Source organism: Artemia franciscana, chromosome 17 (assembly GCF_032884065.1).
Source record: "Artemia franciscana chromosome 17, ASM3288406v1, whole genome shotgun sequence".
Lineage (NCBI taxonomy): Eukaryota > Metazoa > Arthropoda > Branchiopoda > Anostraca > Artemiidae > Artemia > Artemia franciscana.
Window position 1 is genome coordinate 22,248,312 of NC_088879.1, and position 21,650 is coordinate 22,269,961.

Below are 21,650 nucleotides of genomic sequence, written 5' to 3' on the forward strand. Positions count from 1 at the left end.
AAGTATTTTCACTAATATTTCTAGCTGCATTCCTTACCTTCTTCCTTAAGACACCATGAGCGACTTCACAAATTATTTTTCTAAAATTATTCCATCCATCTTCTGCATTGTCAATTTTTTTCAGTCGCGGATAAAATCAAAATCACGCACAAATACAATGCCAAATACGTATCCCGCTCACAATTTGTTGAGTTTAACAACTTTCAATCTTCAAGCGTAAAATTTATGATGTACTGATCAAGAGTAAAGATATAAGGCATAACTTTCTAAAATTAGAAAGATAGCTTGGAACAGTGATTTTCCTATATGTAACTTTAATCTTGCAAAAGATACGCAGATACATAGTTTCAGTAGACAACAAATTAGAATGGATATTAAGCAAATCAGCTTTTGGTTTAATTTAATCACCTTGGCATTTAAATTTTCCGATTTTGCAATGCGATTTCAGGTAAACACGTGTCATTCATAATCTAAGGCTAATTAGCGAAATGAAAGCAAAACTATGTTTTACCCTTCCCCCCCCCCGTTTCAATATTCCTACGATTTTACCCGTAGACTAGTAACAAAACATGAACTGAAAACATGTTTAAAGAAATTGAACCGCCACCTTGCATCCCATGTGGAAACAAGGTTTAATTCTAGACTATAATGTAAATATGACAGAGCAAAATGTTTAGGTTGGCAAAACACAGTTATTTTCGGCACGATATAAATTTCTAGATATAAACCAAATTGTTTTTTCTACTTATTAATCTCATTACCGACATATTAATCTCATTACCGACAAAAGGTGTTTAAATTACCTAATTTCATATTTTTAGCAATCTTCGCCTTTTCTCGAATTTCTACACCCCCTCAAAATAAGTTCCAGCATTTGTGCCTAAAATACTGACAAGGTTTGGTGTGTTGAAAGTAAACAGTAATAAATAACTCAGTTATCAAACAGTTCATAAGGAGCGAGCAAACTTGTAATTTCTAACTTTAAAATTACAAAGTCAAAAATAATACTCTAGCTTTTTTTTAACATCCACAAACGAAGAAAATTACCAAAGCCAGATTCTAAGAAAACCAAAGTGTAACCTAGCACTAGATTGCAAAAGAAAGTATGTTCCATGGTAATCTGAATCGCACACCAAACCTACCACTTAAAATCCAACTCCTTAGATTGTTTTATAACATTACTTTAAATTTGGTAATAACTTCATCTTTGAGTTGCTTGATATCATGAAACAAAACGAAAAATATTGAGATTATTGGTAATACCATACCTAGCTATAGCGACGTAATATTATTTACAAGAATTAATATTTCCCTTCAAAAAAGAAATTAGCACATCCACGAGCTTCACTGATATGATTCATTCGTGATCAATTAACGTGGTCGGTCGGCATTCGTGGTCATAAAAATGTTCACGAAACCAGTTCAAAGAGAAAAATTTGTATTACGATAAATTGTGAGGAGTCAGAAAAAGAAGCAAATCAATAGTTGTATTTTGTCTGAATTCAAGCTTTATGGCATGAAATATTCAGTCACATTGTTTTACTTGTGTCACACTAAAGTCTTAAATATTTTTAGTTGTTACCTCCTAATATTTCAAAATGTTGAAAATGTGAAAAAGAAGAAGAAAATTTCTCATTCTTCCATAACAATGCTTGAGACTTTTCCCTGAATTATTGGTTTGTAAAGCTGGTCTATGCCTGCCCGTTTATTTCGTTATATAGCTCATAAAACGGAACTCAGAAAATATGACCTGATGTTGTGATAGAACTATGTATCAATCCCTCAAACAACTAAAAGAAAACCAATTCCTTTACTTTTTTGCAAAGTAGAAATTTTCAGTTGTATATGACCATTGAACAAGAAAAAGAAATACCAATGCATAATTTCCTTGAGAAAGATCAAAATACTCAATTAATTCTTTCCTTTTTCAGAGCTCTCTATGATGGCATACACCATTAGAGATCCAGTATCAGTTGGAACGTTGCCAAAACCTGGTGAAATGAAACCTCGTGGATTTGCTAATAAAGTAGAAATGAAATCTAGATGTTTTGATGCTGCTTTGGTGATAGACGGGGGCCTATCTTTTAAATTTAATGATGGGACGTTGGCAATTTTTGAAATGCATGACGATGATGCCTTGAAAACTGTTGTTTTAGATTGAATTATCATTTTAAGCACATATGAGCATGTGATAACCTTCTTCAAAGAACTGCACTGTACAAGAGGCTATTTTATGGGAAGAAAATATTACAGGAGACCAAACAAAATCAGAAATTCTTAACCAAGGTTGCATAGAGGATTGTGGACGCCAGATGGTAAATTTTGAAAATGACGCTATACTTTGGACTTGGACTCCTCTTGGCAACTCCAGTGTTTCACTGTGCTTTATTGCAAATGAGTTTGTGACTTTTTAGAAAAGTGGCTAGATTAGTACATCAAAAGCCGTTTGAAGCATATGCCATCACATTATCACTTTTTCCTAAAGCACCAGCAAAAAGAAAAAAATTGATACAGTTAACATAACAAGGCATATTGATAATTTAAACTTTTGTACACTTTCAAAGAAGTTTGGTTACTACGTGTTCATTTGCTCTTTTAGCGGTACCTGCCAATTTGTGAGTCAACAATAGATATGTGATAAATTTCTGTCGATTTACCAAAATATTATTAATCAACCATGTTTTATAAAATGTTACGAAGAATAAATCATTCAACACTTGAGACCGCTTCCGGTGTACACTTCAGAAAAGGATTACGAACCCCTGAAAAAAAGAAAATTAATTATATAAATAACATCATTTTGGTTTTAACACTGCTATCCAGACAAAAAAAAAAAAAAAAAAAAAAAAAACAGCAGAGAAAATTCCAAAAAAAATTTGCACCCTCATTTGATTTTAATGAAAAGATCATCTGGAGAACGACAATGTCCTTTTTTCGTAGTTTGTCTCTACGCAAGACTAAAACAAAATGTTCTCCCGAACACCAATCAAAATGTTCTCCCGCTCGAATATCAAAATCAGAAGATACTTAGTTCAGGTTGGCTTCTGAGAGTCCCAAATACATCTCTTAAAAATTATAATGTAAGTTTAAGGGTCTGATGACAAAAAATACTTTTTTTTTCTCTGTTTTCGTGTTACTCCTAATTGTTAGGGAATATCCCTAACTACTGCAACAAAGTCTTTTGACACAGAAACATCAAAACAAAAAAGAATAGTCAAGTTGGCTTCTGAGAAGTCCAAATACATCGTTTGGATGTCAATAGAAAAAGTCCAGATTAAGTAGACTCTAAATTATGGCTCAGGAACACTTTCATACCCCTCTCCAAGGAATTTCAATCTTTTTACGATATTTGTATACGTTTTTAATCTTATTCGTAAGTTTCTCCGGTTTTTTCTATATATTTTTTTTATTACCCCTCAAAACCTAAATTAAATTCGATGTATTATCAGTCATTATGCTGTTCCAACAAGTTATGGGTGAGAATCTAGTCTTAAAATGAAATCTGAAATCAAATGATTTATCTCCTTGAAGTACAATTAAACAATAATTTAATCAAAAAACACTTTTTATAAGATACTATTAAAAGATAGAAAATAAAATACGTAGGCTTGCTAATTTTTAACTGATAATAAAAGAAAGATTGCGTGGGGTCAAGTTATAATAGAACTTATACAAAGCAGTGGGCTTTTATCGTATTTTTTTCCATGATTTTCCAAGAAATCTTTTAAGACTAATATCATACCCCTCTTTACCAGAGGAATCACCAGCCAAAATGTTTGGGAGAGGGAGGAGTAACGGATTTTACTGACAGACTTGGTTGATATTGTAACTTAAATTAACTCCTTTTTTGTCGACTGAGACCAATCTTCTTCCATTAAATCTATGTCATTTATTTCAATCAGCCCATTTACCTTATAAAAAGAACTTGAGCCAGTGCAATAGAATTGTGGCACTTGCCGTCAGTATTTTACCGACTCAATGCTTTTGCCAACTGGCTGAAAACACTAGGGGCTGCCCCTCCACTCTTGACGCCAATCTCCTGTACATGGTTTGGTTACCAACAAAAGTATACTCACCCAATATTTTAGTGAAAGATCATGGCACCAGAAATATGTCTTTAATTAAAACAAATTCATATTCTGAAATTCTCATCCCTATTGGTCATTCTCAATTCTAGACATAAAAAACTTCAGATCTTCTCCCCAAAAATTTTAAAATTTAAACTCATAATACATTTGATCTTGTCCGCAAACAGTGTTGTTTGAAGAAAGGAAGAGGATGACAAAACTTTCACACTTAGGTTAATATAAACATCCGATCTTCGAATTGCTTTAATATTGCTTTAGATGAAAAAAAAAGGAAGATTGGTTTATTTTTTATGGAATCAGAGCTAAGTAGTGTTGTTTTATTCCTGTTTTTATGGATTTTTCTCCAAAGGGAACAGAAAATACCATAGAAGTCAAAGTATTCAATGAGAAGATTCAACTCTAATAGACTTCAATGATACTGATGTCCTGAGTGTCCTAGGTGATGATTTGGACAGTTGATTTCAGTAAGAATGTAAAGATGGCGGCGAATTTGCTTAAAAGGGATTTTTTTTTTACAATGGGCATGAACCTGAAGCCTAGAATTTAACACTGCCAAGTGTAAAGTGGTCAAACAGAGATGTTTTGCAAAAAGAAAGAAATATACCACATATGACAAACAAGTAATGTCTCAATTAGTTTCAAACACAGATATACAGAAAGCCAAATTCACTGAAGCTTCTATATCTAGCATCATGGGAGGGGGGGGGGGGAAGAGCTAACTTAACTGAGTCGAGACTTGTGCCACAAGTACGCTATGAAATATATAAGGGGGGACAATAATTTTACTTATAAACAGCTTCAGAAAAACCTCCTCCATAACTAATTCTTATTTACCTAGTTAGCTATGCAAAATTCATGGGTATATAAAAACTATCTATGCCATTAAGCTAACATATGCCAAGTTTTTCTCGTCATTATGCAGGCAGAGAATTCTTTTTTTGTGTTACTCAATTTCAATTTATTGTGAGAAAGTGTGCAAGGGTATAACCTCTGTTGCTTTTATAGAAGGTGTGAACATCAACGATCATGAAGTTGACACAACATTTGGGAAAGCTGCATATAATTCTCGCCTGTGGCCAAAAAAGGTGGTTTTGTTTGTCTTTGAGAGAGAGCCGACAGTGTAAGAACTGAATTGGAGGTGTGATTTCCATGTCACAGAGGACTATCTCGAGTAGTTCTATTAAACGTTTGTTCCTTTAAACTATCTTTCTGCTTTCAAATGGAAAGATCTGTTTAAGCAAGCAGGCAGCAATTTCAACTTGAATTTAGACTGAAAGTAGTGAAGTAGTGAAAATGTAGAAGTAATGAAGATATGCACCAATCCCCTTGCCCCATTGCTAAACTTTCTTTTTATTGAAACCTAAACATAGAATTGTTTGAACATTTTTACATAGACCTTGTCACTTTGGTTTACAAGCTATTTCTGTTTGTGATTTAAGTTTAGCAAGTTTGGTAATATTTTCTTTTTAATCAATTGTTTTTGCACAGCAAAAACATTGCTTGCAAGGGTCTGCTGCTAACAAGAAAATAATAACCTAATAAGCTGGCTTTGCTACAATATTTTCTGTGTTTGGGACTGAGGTAGAGGACCGGCATCACGTGTACCTCCTAAACTTTAATACTTCTATCATTGCTAACTCAGACTAACATTGCTACTCACACCTTCACCCTGAATTAAATTTTTTGACAAAAAGGTAGTCATATTGCACATTATCAAACAAGAATCATACAATGACAATTTGTATGGTTAAAGAGCCAGTGGGCCCCTGATCCTTATTCCTACTCCTTTTGCAGTCCACATCTCAGTAGAAAGGTAGATATGTTGCACCTTATTTGAAGCGAAATTAAGGAAAGGGTCTTTAATATTTATGAGTGAAGGATCAAAGCAAATCATTGACTTTTTTAATATCATCTCCCTTGCATGCCCAAACCCCCACCTGCCATCATTCCAATAAAAAGGTAGGCGTGTTATACCGCATTTAAACTGAAACAATGCAAGGACATTCAGTTAGCTTTATTAAAAGGCAAAAATGGTTTCATTTTTACTAACCAACCAACCCCCCCTTTCCCTCTCCAAACCATTTATTCTCTCACTTTGCAGTAAGGCAGATATGTTCCACCTTATTTGAAAGGGAAAACGATTTTCAGCCAGTATTAGTGGAAGTATTATGTGAGCTATTGGCCCCTTCATCATTACTTATCCCTCAGAATTTCCACTTCACAGCAAAGAGTCACAGGTTGTGCAAAGAGTCTCTGCCTGAGAACCGAAGTGGTAAGAGACCTTCCAATGTCATTAAGCACAAAGATAGGAATTTTGGATCTTCTTTGAATGGAATCATAGGAGGATTGTAAATTTACAAGATTAGTAGACCTAAGTGGGGCCATGTCCCTCCCATTTTTCTTATGTCTTTTACCTCAGAAAGTTTTTTCCATACCTTTTGTTTTAGCAGTTTAGATTCAAACATCATCTCATTTAATTTCTTAAGACGGCATAGATAAGAAATACGTCTTTTCCAGTTTCCAACCACAGATCACAGATCAAGATTCCGTTTACAATGCAATGTGATTCTTGCTGTCGTTTGTCCCACGTCTTTTTCTTTAACTGTTGTGATTCTCATTTTCACAAGTTTTTTTTAACCACATTTATCTGTGCTTCATTTTGATCAATCAGCCTAAACGTTTTAAATGACGTTAAATTAGAATAATTTATAAAATTCCGTTTTTTATGTTATTGGACCTTTAACTTTATCCTTGGCTTGCCTTTTATCATTATGAAAAAACACAACCCATAACCTCTTTTTTAACAGAGGCTGATGCAGTATCAGATTCTTTGCTAATATCATTATAAACTCTAGTATCTTTATTTATAGCTATTTCATTGCTTGGAGCTTTTATAAAATGTAGAACACTGATTTTTGTCCTGGCGTGTCTTTTGTCACTATGAAAAACATATTGCCGAAACTTCGTTTTTAAACAAAGGCATGGTAACCATTGATGACCTTATACATGTCAAAATCCCAAACCCAATCATCATAGCCATCATTTTCAATTTACACGTTTTAATTCTCGTTGTCGCTTATCTTCTACTCCCTTTTTTCTTTCTTCTCCATTTTAGATTTGTATTACTTCAGACAGTTTGCCAATGCCCTTTGCTTTAGCTGCCCTTATTGGTCTAGTCTTATTTGATGATTCAGGTTGTAGATTTGTTAATTGTTCAGGCGGTGGGATAAAAGTTCTTTTTCTTCCAGCGAATTATCATTTATAACACTTGTCAATTTTTGTTTTTGGGTCTACTGAGATAGTTTCTTCCACGCCGATATGTCTTTTCAAACTGTTGCAAGTGGGCTGCAATGAGCCCAGTCATCGCGAGAGAGCTCATTCGAACGGAAATTAAAAGTTCTTGTTCCCTTTTTTAGTGACCAAAAAAAAATTGAGGGCAACTAGGCCCCCTCCCACGCTCATTTTTTCCCAATGTCACCTGGTCAAAATTTTGAGAAGGCGATTTTGTTCAGCATAGTCTAAAAATCTAATAACTATGTCTTTGACGATGACTTAATCTCCCACAGTCCCAAGGGGAAAGGCAGCAAGCTGTGAGCTTTTTCATATAGTATTGGTTATTGAGAAATATACAGACGTTTTCAGGGGGATGGGGATTTTTTCTGGTGGGAGGGTCGGGGAGAGAAGGTTACGTGGGGGGGATCTTTTCATGGAGGAAGGGAATTTTCCACGAAGGGGGTACCAGATTTCCCAGCATTATTTAAAAACGATCAGAAATTACATAAGAAGAAACAAGTTTTTTTTCAACTGAAAGTGAGGAGCAACATTAACACAAAATGAATAGAAATTATACCGTATATGAAGAGGGTTGCCTCCTCCTCAATAACTCACTCTTTACGCTAAAGTTTGAATTTTGTCCCAATTCTTTAAGAATGACTTGCGAAACACAAGGATCTTTTAATTGGAACAATAGAAAGCTTTTTTCCAAAGTACTAAAAAACTTAAGCATAAGAGCGAGGTGTTGAGGAGGAGGCAACACCCTTCATATAGATAATATGTTTGCTATAATTTTGAATGTCACTCCTTACTTTCAGTTGAAAAAATAGGAATGCAAAAAAGGACATGCCAGTCTCAATATCTCAAGCATAAAGAATATTGGAACAAAAAGTACTAATTTTCTTTGATTAGTCAAAACCTACCTAAAATAAAGAATTAAACAACATACAAGAAAGAGACAAAACTTACACAATGATATTATTGATTGGAATATGGATAAGCTTGACAAAGAAACCAATGAAGCCCATTATAGCAAATCCAATTGCTGTGGCTAAGGCTATTTTCTGGAATTCTGAAAAAGAAATAGTATTTATAATCATGCAAGTATATATATTGCTCCAGGGACTGTGGGGGGTCAGTGACTCTGCAGAGACATTTATCAGTAGGACTGACTGATAAATAGCTATGTGCAGAATCCCATAAAAACCAAGATGGCCAACTTCATCAACTGCCAACAAACTTAAATGCATTGCAATGCTTTTGATATTGAACTTAGGTCACCCAATTAGAAAGTTTTAATATCAATCCTAAGCAGCATAAAAAAACCTGAGTTTTCTTAGTAACTATTAAGATTGTTGAAAGTGATTTACAGATTGGTTGATAAAACAAAAGACTTTATAAATTTGGCCAGCAGCAAAGTTAAAACTTCAATCCAGCAAAAGATTGTCAAATATACTTTTGTAACATTTTTTTAAATTAAAATCCTACCTGGATTGTCCCTCTGGAGTAGCTTTTTATTAATCTAGTGAGGCCCCAGCTTCAACAATTCAGATTATGTGTTTAAAATCCAAATTGTGGCTGAAGAAACCATCAGTGGAAAAATCTGACAATTTAAAAACAGTTTGTTTCTGCATAGTTTGTGTTCTCATTTTGAGCAACAAGCTAAAGCTTGCAGTTACTATTTAGGTGTAATATATACAGCAGGCCAAAGTTTCAGGCCTAATATTGTTCAAAATATGTTAGGCAAAATCCTTAGATGACTCCAAGCTGCACTTTAAGGTAATGAATAATCACTAAAAATAAAAGGTATTCTTCACTTCGCCCCTCAATATTTTTTACCCACTGACGAGATTGGTTAGCTTAGCCTAACCTAACCTCCTTTTATTTGACATGAGGTAGTAGGGAGACCAAAGAATTTCAGCCTTAAAAGGCAATTCAAAGTACCATAACCACATGCACACCTTGTACCACAAAACTGTGTTTATTTGAGGTTGCCAAATTTACCAAAAGCAGACACAAACAGAGAATAAGCCAAAGAAAAACCATGTTTTTTCTAAACTTAGGCCTCAGGCCAAGTTTATACAATTTTTAGCCTCTACAATTTACTACGTTTTAGAAGTAGAAAATGAACAGAAAAAGAAACGCTTCGCAAGTATTACAAAGTTATTATTACTACCGTTTTGTCATTTCTAGGGCTTCTAAGATTGCATACTTGATAGGTCCATACCTATCTAAATTTTGACAGAAATCCTTTGGCCTTAATTTTGGGTTTTCAATCCCTTTCTCACTAGCTCTTGTTTTGAAAATGCAATTCTCCTTATTTCAGTAGAATCTTAAGCCATATACCTACCAAGAGTCTTTACCTAAGTTTACAAAACAGATCTATAAATTTTTAAAATCTTGTCATCAGCAGTGAGCAAAGTAGTGAGACTCAAGACAATTTTTCGTAATTTTTTTTATTTGTAACTCAAACATTGAAGAAGATTATTCATGGTCAGTATCCATTGGAGGGGGAAGGAGTGGAGATAGGTACAAAATATTCTAAGAGGATCATAAAGACTCCAGATCCATTCCTAGGAGCTTCATTCGCCTAACTTGACTAGTTTCCAAGGTCTGCCAAAGCTAATATAGAATTTTATCAAACACAAGATCAACAAACATAGTAGGTGGCCCAGGGTTGCATCAAGGCATTAGAAGGAGAGGATGGCAGAGATTCAATTAGGCATATACAAGTGAGATTAAATAACTGATAGTCTATAGGGAAAATGTAAATACAACATTTCTTTTCTTTTCTATACTCTTTTCAAAGGTAATAACCAATTCACTCTACCCCACCTTCCACATGATTCTACATATTGCCCAAAGAATGTATACAAACTAACAGAAAACATTTAAATCCTTACTTTATAGTATGCAAGATGATTTATTAATGAGACGATCATAATTTCCTCCATTATACCACATCTTTAAATCATTTCAAAAATAAGTTGGTAAATTATACTCACATATACAGGCAAATTACAGACTGACAAGATAACTGGCCTAATAAAAAGAGCTCTAACATCTGACTTCACTAATGCATTGGAGAGGTAAAGTTGCAGAATAGCAGCTGTTCAGAAGGAGGCATAGGCCTACTACAGCAAAATGGGAGCTTTTTGGATTTCTAATTTTAAGCTCTTTACATGGTTAAAATTGTCTTTGTGACAGTTATCCTTTCCCTAATGTTCCCACCTATAGCCTAAGGATGTACAAACAATCAAACTAAAAGAAAGATTTTTAAAAATGAAGCTCTTACTTCATAATCACAGAGCAACACAGATCCTTATCACCACAAAGTGCAAATTAAGGTAATAATATTGAGCATATTTCTATTAGGTCTAATTAGATTCTGATGTTTTTTGTTGTCTATTTTTACTAGGTTATTCACATTTTTAGCTGATTTAAAATAGTATTTATTATCTAGTATTCAGCACAATTGCTTAGGCTCAACTAGATACCTAGAGTCTACACTGGATAACCAGTTATGCAACAGATCATAAAATAGAAAGGACTAAATAAAAATGTGTCCATCAAAAGGAGGGAAAGGAGGAAAAGACTATGGGTAAAGGTCTAAAATAGTGGCTCTTCAGAACAAGAAATACTAGAACAAAAAGAGGGACATTTTTAGATTGCTTATTGTATATACATTTTTGGTCTTGTTTATGTTTTGACAATTTGTCCCCAGCTCCCTTCTAATGCTCTCATATAGCCCTACACTAAAAAAAAAACTAACCCAGAAAAATGAAGGAACTGTTACTTTATGATATACAATAAGTACCAAAGAATGATATTTTCAAGTCAGTTTATGTGAATACACATAAAGTTATTGAATTTGTATAAATTTTTCTGAGGCTATTAGGCCTAATCTAAAAACGAATATAAAAATGGTTTTAAACAGACTCTCTAATGAGAATAAAGTAAAAATATTGTAGTGGTAAGTTTGTAGCCTAGTTGACAATATAATTTATCCAGGATGAAAGTGAACACATTACTTGATGCCTTTTGTATGCTCTTTCATAATTCAATAATTGCTTCTGAGGGAAATGACATTTTGAGCTCTTAATGGGACCCCAAAAGGTGAAACAGTCCATAGCAAAATTAGCATAATTTCAGAGGAGTTTCTGGCTCTTTACAAATTTCTGCAAACTTTCCTTTCATTCTAACATTTTGCTATTAAGACTAAATCAAATAATAATTAGCATTCCTGAATTAGCTACAAAGGGCAATTATTTCCCACTAGCCAGTTTTTTAGAGATGTATTTTTGAACTTTCGGTTACTATGAGCTGTTTTGAACCCTTTAAGGGTTCAATATGTAATTTGCCCCAGAAGCAAATACTGAAACATGAAAGAGCATAAATAAGGCACCAAGTTATGAATTCAATATCATCCTAGCTAAATAAAGCTGTCAGCTACAAATTTTACCATTGTAGCTTGTTTGAAAGGTAAATATTGAGCAGTTCATATAATTGACCAACAAATAAAGCAAACATACTCAATGCTATTTTTATGTTCTTTCTGAATACACAAATAACTTTTCACACAACTTAAAAGCATACATACTCAATCCTCAATCCTATTTTTTATGTTCTTTCTGAATACAATAATAACTTTTCATGCAAATTTAATTTTAAGCCCATTAAGAACCTTTGAAAATAATAATTTTTTTCTATATGTTTTTGATATAAAAAAGGCCAAAAGATTTATTTAAGCTTACTATTCCATTATAAATCCATTTTTTAAAAGTTGTATAATTTATAAACATTGATTTGTCAAGATCAAGTTGAATAAAAAAAAATCAATACAATCCCATCATACTTCTTTCATATTCTGTTATTCCACTTAAAAGTTGTTGTTTCACCTATAGGGGACTAAATCAGTTACCAACACAAACTCAATAAAGGACCCCCCCCCCCAAAAAAAAATTCTTCCTTATGCTTAACATTATGGCCATTACCTATTATTATGGCCACTACCTATAGTTTGGAAAACAAATAAAAGGAAATATTACTTGATTTGGTTTTAGGCAAAATTTTTGCCTTCTTTGAGGAAAACTTTCCTTAAAGTTTTCAGACATTTTGTGATAACAAACTGTAAGTAAGGAGTAATGCAGCTCAATAGTAACAAAAATTCTAATAACAGAATTTAGATACCAAAAGAATCAGTTTATCCATGCTGATTCCAAATGTACAAGTTTCATTAAGTTTAGTGTACACATCAAAGACTAAATTTTCTAAATTTTAAAAAGTCTTTAAATTATTAATTTTACCTACAGTTTATATATAGCACAAATTTTACAAGTAGAGGGGGAGGTGGAATTTTCTGTGGGGAGGGTATTTCCATGGTGAGAATTTGTCATTGAAAAATTCTAGGGGGCAAAATTTCCAGCAGAAACTTTACACTGGGTAAATTTGCCAGAATTAACATATATATATATTCTTTTTTTATGTCTTGTTTTGTCTTTGCCAACTCAATGTTATGTATTGAGATGCTGAGGGTAATTGTCCAGGGTAAATATTCACTGGAATTGAATTGTCTAGAGGATATTTCTATAGGGAGGATGGATTGTCCTGTGGAGGTGGATCCAGATTTCCTGGTATTATTAAAAATAATCAGAAATTAAACAAAAAAAAAATTTCAACTGAAAGTAAGAAGCAAAAGTAAAACTTAAAAAGAGAGATTATTACATATATAAGGGGAGTTGCCACCTCTTCATCACCCTACTCTTCACACTAGTTTTCATTATATTTAAAAAAAAAAGCTTTACATTTTGGTTGGGCTCTCCTGAAGTATCTTAAAGGAGAAATTTTCCAAGATCAAATTTTCTACAGAATAAGTTTCATAGAGGGAATTTTCTATTGAAGCAACTTTTTTATATAGGCTGATAGGGGGGGGGGGGATTAAAGTAAAAAAGAACAAAGTTTTACTATACAATATATTTAAAAGAGTAGAAGATATGTTTTATTAGTTAATACTACTTCTTTCTCACATTTTTTACTTATTGATGTTATAATTTTATTTGTTTTCAACACAAATATCTGACAGTTTAAATGTAGAGGTGTTCAGACCCCTGTTGGAAAACGAGTTGTTTACCCTGTTAGTCTTCTGGTTGACATTTAAGTTTCAGAATAAAAGTGCCTGTTGGAAAACCATTTTGGCATGTTGCATGCATGTTCATTGATGTGGGTGTTGAACAGTATTTCCATATATCAACAATGCTGCTTATAGTATACGTTTCAAAGTACACAAAAGAAATTTTGACAGAGCTTTTTGGTGATATATAATTCATATATGGATCAGCTGTTTTGTGGTTTAAGTGCTGATAAAAGAAAAGACCATTGTTCTGACAGTCAGCCTTCTGATTTAGTGGTAAGTATTTTGCAGTTTGTATTATTGACTTACAAAAAAAGGTGACATACTACTCAATGCCTTTTTTATTCTCTTTACTAATATAATAATTACTTTTCTTACAAATTCAGATTTAATACCTTTTTGAATCCTTAAAAATGACCAAAATATTTCTTGTTTTTGGGTAGTATAAAAAAGACTTAAAACATTGGTTTCAAGCTTATTATTTTGTCATAAATCTATTTTTGTAAAGTTGTATAATCCACAAGTATTGATTTATCATGATTAAGTAGGATAAAAATTCAAAATAATTTCTCTGTTTTTCTATCTGCCTTGTTTCAGTGTGATTGTGCAGTTATTCCAGTACATTGGGAAACTTTTTAAGAAAGCAATGCTTAATTCATAATATGCAGAATAATTCTAGTTAACATAATTTGTAGGGGGAAAACCTTTATTGTAGGGGGAAAATTATATTGTAGCTGTATTTCAATTAAACATTTAGTTGGTATTTTGGTTAGGTTAGGTTACATATTTAATATAGTAAGGTCTGGTCTTGTGTAATTCTTTGTTGCAGTTTCCACAATTTTGCTACTTAACTATTACATTTTCATCATTTTTGGTATATTTCATCATGGTTAACCCAACTTTAATTTTTGAATGTGTACTAGCTAACAAGGAAGTACAAATTTTTTTTTAAAGATGGTAGCATCCTTGCTGTTTGCATTAGCTTCAAAGTTTCTAGAAGTTTTTTGTTTTAATAGTGATGCATACAAATTATTTTTGAAGATGGCATGGCATTAAACACATTTAGCTGATTTTTCCAAATTGAACAGGATTTTATATTGAAAAATAATGAATTTCTTAGAAAAACAAAAAAAAGTGAAGATAAAGGTTCCATCCATCCAAAATGAAGTTGGAATTGTTTTCTTAACATGTTTCCTTATTTACTGGACTAACCAAGCACTTACAAACCATGTTTCTTCTGTTGACTTTGATAATTTTCAAGATATAGGTGAAACAGCAGATTTTAAGCATCCTATCAGAATAAGAAGATAACATGGTGATTTTTTTCTTTTTTTTATTCAACAAAATCTTGACAAATCAGTGTTTTTGAATTATACAGCTCTTACAAACTTGGGGAAAATTCTAGTTGATTGACTTTTGGCTATCTTGGAAAGGGGTTAGTTTAGGAAAATGATAGGGGTAAGTGGTATATGCAGGGACGGGGTACAAGGTGGGACATGGTACTTATCTGCCATCTAACTTTCTTTAAAAAATCCAATAAAGCCACCTAGTATAGTTCATTCAATGGCGGACATGACAGTTCTATCATTTTGGTAAGTTGCTATTTTCGTTTTTGAGAAAATCGACTTCAAAGTTTCAGCTATACCCCCCAAAAAATATTTGGGCAATAGTTTTTTGTGCTTTATTTTGTAACGGTTTGCAGAAATTGTGTGTGTAAGATAGCAAATGAAAGCTAAAACATCAGGCCATGTTGTGTGGTCATCTGGTGGAAAAATATGCAACAGTAAAAAAAATCGGACACAATTTGCAAGTAGAGGTTGCATGGTATATACTGGGACAAAGACAAGTGGTATGTAGTGGGACATGTCCCAGTATATACTGCATGAATTCTTACAGTTCAGTCCATACATTGCATCTTTTCTTATCTGTTTTTACTTGTATCCTAATGATAAAAATAGCTTATACATCTTTTTTTTTATCAGATTTGACATCAGAATAGAAGAAAATGGCACAATTTCCAAGAGCTAAGTGGGAGGAATATTCTAATTTGGTTGCTGAAAAGAAAGTTGACCAGCATTTCATAATTAAAGCAGCTATTGTAGACCTAGAGGCTGGCTTACCAATTAGGGCAGTGGTGGAAAAACATGGAGTGTCACTTTCAGCCCTTCACAGACACTACCAAAAGTATTCAAAACTCAGTGATGATGAAAAAGCGAATTACAGTGGTGCTCAAAAGTTCGGATTTGCTACTATTTTTACGCCTGAAGAAGAAGCATTGCTCTCTCAATACCTGCTGCAAGTGAGCAGAATGTGTTATGGTTTGACCAGTCAAGACACCAGAACCCTTGCTTACAACTACGCCGTTGCAAACAACAAGACTGTCCCAGACAGCTGGATCGACTCTAAAGAAGCCGGTATAGACTGGTTAGCTGGATTTTGGGCTCGAAACCCAGAGCTGTTGCTTAGAAAGCCAGAGGCAACAAGTTTGGGGCATGGCACTAGCTTTAACAAGCACAATGTACAGGAGTTTATCTCCGACTTGCAGTCAGTTTTGAAGAAAACTCCATTTACAGCAAGCAACATATTGAACTGTAATGAAACCTCAGTCACCACTGTTCATGTTCCTCCAAAGGTTTTTGCCAAGAAGGGTAGAAAAATAGTGGGCAAAGTAACCTCAGCTGAGCATGGCGTGCTTGTGACTATGATTGGAACCATCTCTGCCAGTTGGCAGTACTTTCCCCCCTACCTTATATTCCCATGCAAGAAATTTCAGCCTCTCATGCTGACTGGTGCTCCTGCTAACTCTGCTGGAGGAGCCTCACCTTCTGGATGGGTAAACCAAGAACTGTTTCTGGAATATCTCAAACATTTCAAGACTTACTCACATGCTTCCCCTGAAAGCCCAAAGCTTCTGATAATGGACAACCACGAGTCCCACATCTGTTCTGCAGTTTGCGAAAGAGTCTGGTATCACTTTACTAACAATACCACCTCACTGCAGCCACAGGTTGCAGCCATTGGACGTTTGTGTGTATTTTCCCTTTGAATGCCAATATAACAAGGCTATGGACAACTGGATGCTGTCCAACCCAGGGAAGACTGTGATGATATACAAGATTGCATCTCTTGTTTGCCAAAGCCTCCCCATATCTTTCACGCCAACAACATAATGAGGGGCTTCGAGAAGACAGGGATATGGCCTTACAATCCACACATCTTTACAGAAAATGATTTTCTAACCTCTGCTGTAACTGACAGACCTGCACCTGATGCTTTGGATCCAGTTGAACCTGGAAACAACCTGGCCAAAACCCCAAGTACAAATGGGCCTGAACAATCCTCTACACCTGTTTCAGTTCCTGTGACGCCAGAACAAGTTCAGCCATACCCTAAAGCCAAGCCACGTGTACTGAGTGGCAGAGGCAGGAAGAAAGGCTCTACAAAGATTCTTACTGACACTCCTGTGAAAAGACAGATTGAAGAACAAGAAGCCAAAAGAAAAGATAAGAAAGCACGGGGTGGCAGGGCTAGAGGAAAAGTTGGGACTGTTGGAAGAGCTGGAAAAGCAAAAAAGACCAGACAACAAAAAAGCTATTTGTGGATTCAGAAGGAAGTGACGATGAAAAAATGATTCTTGATGATTTGATGAAACTAGGTGAATCGGAAGATGAAAGTGAGAAAGAGGAAGAGATCTTTGACAGTGTCTCTACAGGAGACTTTGTTAAAGTTGTTTATGAAGGAGAGTATTTTCCTGGGTCTGTCCAAGAGAAAAACGAGAACAGTGTCAAAGTGAGTGTCATGTGCATGGCCAGTCTAAGAAAGTGGAAGTGGCCAGACTGAGAAGACTCATTATTTTATACAAGGGAAGACATTTTGAAAAAGTTGTCGCCTCCTACCCCAGCACCCAGTACAGCTTCCAGAGCAGCGTCATACTTTGTGTTTGCTGACTGGTAGTCTAGTCTTGTGCCTAAGATATTTTTACTTTTGAAGTCGAATTTTTAATGTAGTTTTTATACAATGAATAGTTGAAGTTTTCTACCAATACATGAATCTTTTTACTATGTCCCAGAGTATACCACCCCATGTCCCAAGATATACCACCCCCGGTACTTAGTGGGACAAATGGTATAAGCAGGGACACCCCCCTTTTTTTCTTCTAGCTATACAAGAAAAATCTGGAAAAATCACAGTTTATGCAGCAGTTCTGGGGCTTTCATTTGAGCCATAAACCATTTTTCTACTCCAATGTTAACCATGCATTTTGGAGGTTTTCCAAAATGGTCCCTGCATATACCACTCTCCCCTACTTTCAGGGATGATTCTAAAGGCTAAAGTATGTCCTGGGAAGGTATTTTGAAGTACCCACCTCTACTACTCCTCCCTTTAGAGGGCCCTGAAATTCATCTGCATGACAGGTCTATATTTATTGAAATTTTGACAAAACAACATTTTACCTTAGTTTTCAGTTACCAGTTGCCTTTTCTCTGCCTTTAGTTCTCAAAATGTAATTCCTGTTATTTGAGTAGAATTCTGAGCCATATTAATGTTTTTTTTTCTTCAAAATTTAGGAAATGTATTTGTATATCTTTAAAACCTTATAAATTGGGATTGAGCAAAGTTATGAAGCTGAAAACAATTTTTTTGTACTTCATTCAAGCAGAAGATCTATTTTACAAGATTTTACTTTTATAACACACATATTTTAAAGCTCATCAAAGGTCAGGGCCCTCTAGAGGGAGAAGGAGTGGAGGTGGGTACTTCAAAATACCTTCTCAGGATATACTTTAGCCTTTAGACTCATCCCTGAAAGTTTCAGTTTCCTAACCTAACCGCTTTCCAAGATAGCCAAAAGTCAATCAACTAGAATTTTACCCAAACTGGATTTATGGCCTAGTTGAAATAGTAAGTTTGAAACAAATCTTATAACCTATTTTTATAGCCAAAGAATATAGAATGCAATTATTATTTTCAAGAGTCCTATGAGGGCTTAAAATTAAACTTACAAGAAAAGTAATTGTTATATTCAGAAAGAGCATAAAAAATGATATCCAGTGATATGTTCACTTTATTTGTAGGTAAATACTATTTATTGGTTTAGTATATGGGTATACACAGCTTCTTCTCTAGCAGAGGGGGGGGGCAGCCAATTCTGTGATGAAGGGCATGGGGCTAACATTATATTGGCATTTCAGACAATCTCACATTGCTAGCAAGTTTTATCATAGGCTACCTATGGAATCTTTATTAATAAGTAATCACCAAAAATCATAAATTACCAATAAGGTTCATCATTAATCTTCTTGGACTAGAGCTAAATCTTTCCAAAACATTATGGATAATTACTTCTTGTTTAACTTTTATTTGACATTCCAGCTGTTTATTTCCAGCTTTTTCAACCATCTACCTTTTATCAACTGCTTTTTTAGCCATCTAAGCTGCTGTTTTCCAACTACTTTTTCAGCCATAGCTAGTGTAAATTTAATGGTCTAGGGGAAGGCTGCCATGTCAAAGCAAACAGAACAGACATGTTGGATAGAAAAATGGATAAACTGTTTTGAATTTTTTTACCCAGCTTAATTGTGACACATTAATGCTTTTGGATTATGAAGCGCTAACAGTATGGATTCAATAATGGGTTAAATTCTAGTTAATTGACTTCTTGCTATCTTGGAAAGGGTTTAGGTTAGGAAAATAAAACTTTCAGGGATGGGTCTACAAACTATAGTATGTTCTGGGAAGGTATTTTAAAGTACCCACCTCCACTCCTTCTCCCTCAAGAGGGCCCTAAAATTTGCCTACATGACAGGTCTATACCTATTGAAATTTTGACAAAACAACATTTTACCTTAATTTTCAAATACTAGTTGCTTTTTCTCTGCCTTTAGTTCTGAACATCCAATTCCTGTTATTTGAGGAGAATTTTGAGCCATATCAATGTTCTTTTTCAAAATTTAGGAAATGTATTTGTATATCTTTAAAACCTTATAAATTAGGATTGAGCCAAGTTGTGAAGCTGAAAACAATTTTGTTGTACTTCAATTAAGCAGAAGATCTATTTTAGCCTACAAGGTTTCACTTTTATAACACACATATTTTTAAAGGTCATCAAAGGTCAGAGCCCTCTACAGGGAGAAGGAGTGGAGGTAGTTGCTTCAAAATACCTTCCCTGGACAGACTTTAGTCTGTTGATTCATCCCTGAAAGTTTCATTTTCCTAACCTAAACCCTTTCTGAGATAGCAAGAAGTCAATTAACTAGAATTTTACCCAATAATGACATAACAAGTTTAAAACCAAAGTTTTGACCCTTTATATACCAAAAAACCATAAAAAGAAATTGACACTTTCAAGGGTCCAAATTAAGCTTAAAACTGTACTTGCAAGAAAAGCAATCATTATAAATAGTTTCTCTTGGGAAGTTCACTCTATTAGTGGGTTATTTACTGGGCAGCTAGCCTAGCCTTGATTTAGGTCATATTAAGACTTACCTCTTTTATCTGGTTTAGTGCATCTCTTAATGAGGCGGTAGCTATCTTTGGTGAACTGCTTCACAGGTTCGGCAAACTGAACAATTTGGTCCATTTTGAAACAAATAGGTTATAAAAATGAATGCAGATCAGAGACGCTTAACACTATATTTTTGTGTTGTTGATGTTTTATTGAAACGATTGGTGATAATACAACGTTGATGAACCTGATGGATGGATTTGGAAGCTGCGTTTCTATTGAACCTTTCATGACAAATTCGATAAATAAATAGTAAGCTTTACTGACGGGTATCGAAAGTTAAATTATCAATTATGTGACTGTCAATTCAATTTATAAGTAAGAATGAGGAATTTCATGTTTCATATTTAGGGCTCTCGAACCTGTTAAATTTCAGTGCATAATATCCATAAGGGCCACATCCATATCTAGAGAGGTTAGGTTCAGTTTCTACAGCTATGCAAGTTTTTCTTGTGCCGTTTTAAAATGGATTTATTAGGTTTTTTGAACCTCATATTCGAGAGATAGGAAATATGAAGTTAGGTAATATAAAATTTATTTACTACGGCAGGGAGGATAGGGCTAATAGAAAGAGATTAAGGGTATAATAAATAAGGAAGTTATTATGTCTTGTTAAGGCTGAAAAAATATTAAAAATATCATTCTAGTTGCTCATTTTAAGACTAAGAAGTACAGGATAAGAGTTACTGCAGTATATGACTATTAGTTAAATTTATAAGAAAGAATGAGGAATTTCATATTTAGGGCTTTAGAGCCTGCTAAATTTTAATGCATAACATTCATTAGGGCCACATCCATACTTAGATAGTTTAGTTTCAGTTTCTAAGGCTATGTAGGTTTTTCAGGTGCAATTTTAAATTGGATTTATTAGGTTTTTGAACATCATATCCCAGAGGTATGAAATATGAAATTGGGCGATATACAATTTATTTATTAAGGCAGGAAGGATAGGGTTAACAGAAAGATCCTGAGGAAGCTTTTATGTCTTATTTAGGTTTACAAGATATCAATAAAATCATTCGAGTTGCTCAATTTAAGACTAAGAAGTGCAGGGTATGAATCATAGTAGTACATGCCCCAGTAGAACTGACCGAAGGAGATAGTAGTGACTCAAATGAATTTTACTCACAGCTAAAAGAAACATGGATAGATGAAATCCTAGCCTAGGTAAATTTAGTGTAGGGAAAGAAAATAGTAATGGTACATGATTATTGTGATTTTATAGATATAACAATCAGACTATAAACAATGCTATATTTGGTCAAAGCATGGCCCATAAGTTAACACGGTATTCACATGACATTAATACAGCTAACCTGATTAATTATGTTATTGTGAGCCGAAGACTGGTAGGATCAGTACAAAACATTAGGGTACTCAGGAGCATTGTTATCGATGTTAAAATTTAGGATTACCAGCAAGAATTATCTAGGGTTAATCCGAAGCAAATGTCTCACGAAGGGTAACTACCTTTCAGGATAATATTTTGACTTTGGTAAAGTCTAGTGAGAGAACTAGAGAGAAGCTGGCCGAGAAAGTCGAATATCAAACTAGAGAGTCTAGAATTTGACAATATATAAGATGGATGGAATAATTTTAGGAAAATAGTTAGCGAAGTCGCTGATGGTCTCTAGGAGAGCAAAGTTGAAATTGC

General features: G+C 34.2%; 1 protein-coding gene and 1 long non-coding RNA gene across 2 annotated transcripts in view; one reads left to right on the forward strand and one right to left on the reverse strand.

Moving 5' to 3' along the window:
* LOC136038004 (NAD kinase 2, mitochondrial-like) overlaps positions 1 to 2,721 on the forward strand; it is a 44,253-nt gene extending 41,532 nt beyond the window's left edge. The window contains exon 6 of the mRNA XM_065720922.1: positions 1,932 to 2,721. Coding sequence (XP_065576994.1) covers positions 1,932 to 2,161 — 230 coding nt within the window. The 3' untranslated portion in view covers positions 2,162 to 2,721. The remainder of the gene's footprint in view (positions 1 to 1,931) is intronic.
* Positions 2,643 to 20,133, reverse strand: LOC136038005 (uncharacterized). The gene is made up of 3 exons (XR_010620105.1): positions 19,978 to 20,133; positions 8,331 to 8,433; positions 2,643 to 2,762 (listed from the first exon to the last, which is right to left on the reverse strand). It is a non-coding gene; the product is annotated as an uncharacterized LOC136038005 (long non-coding RNA).
* Positions 20,134 to 21,650: the final 1,517 nt, after the last annotated feature.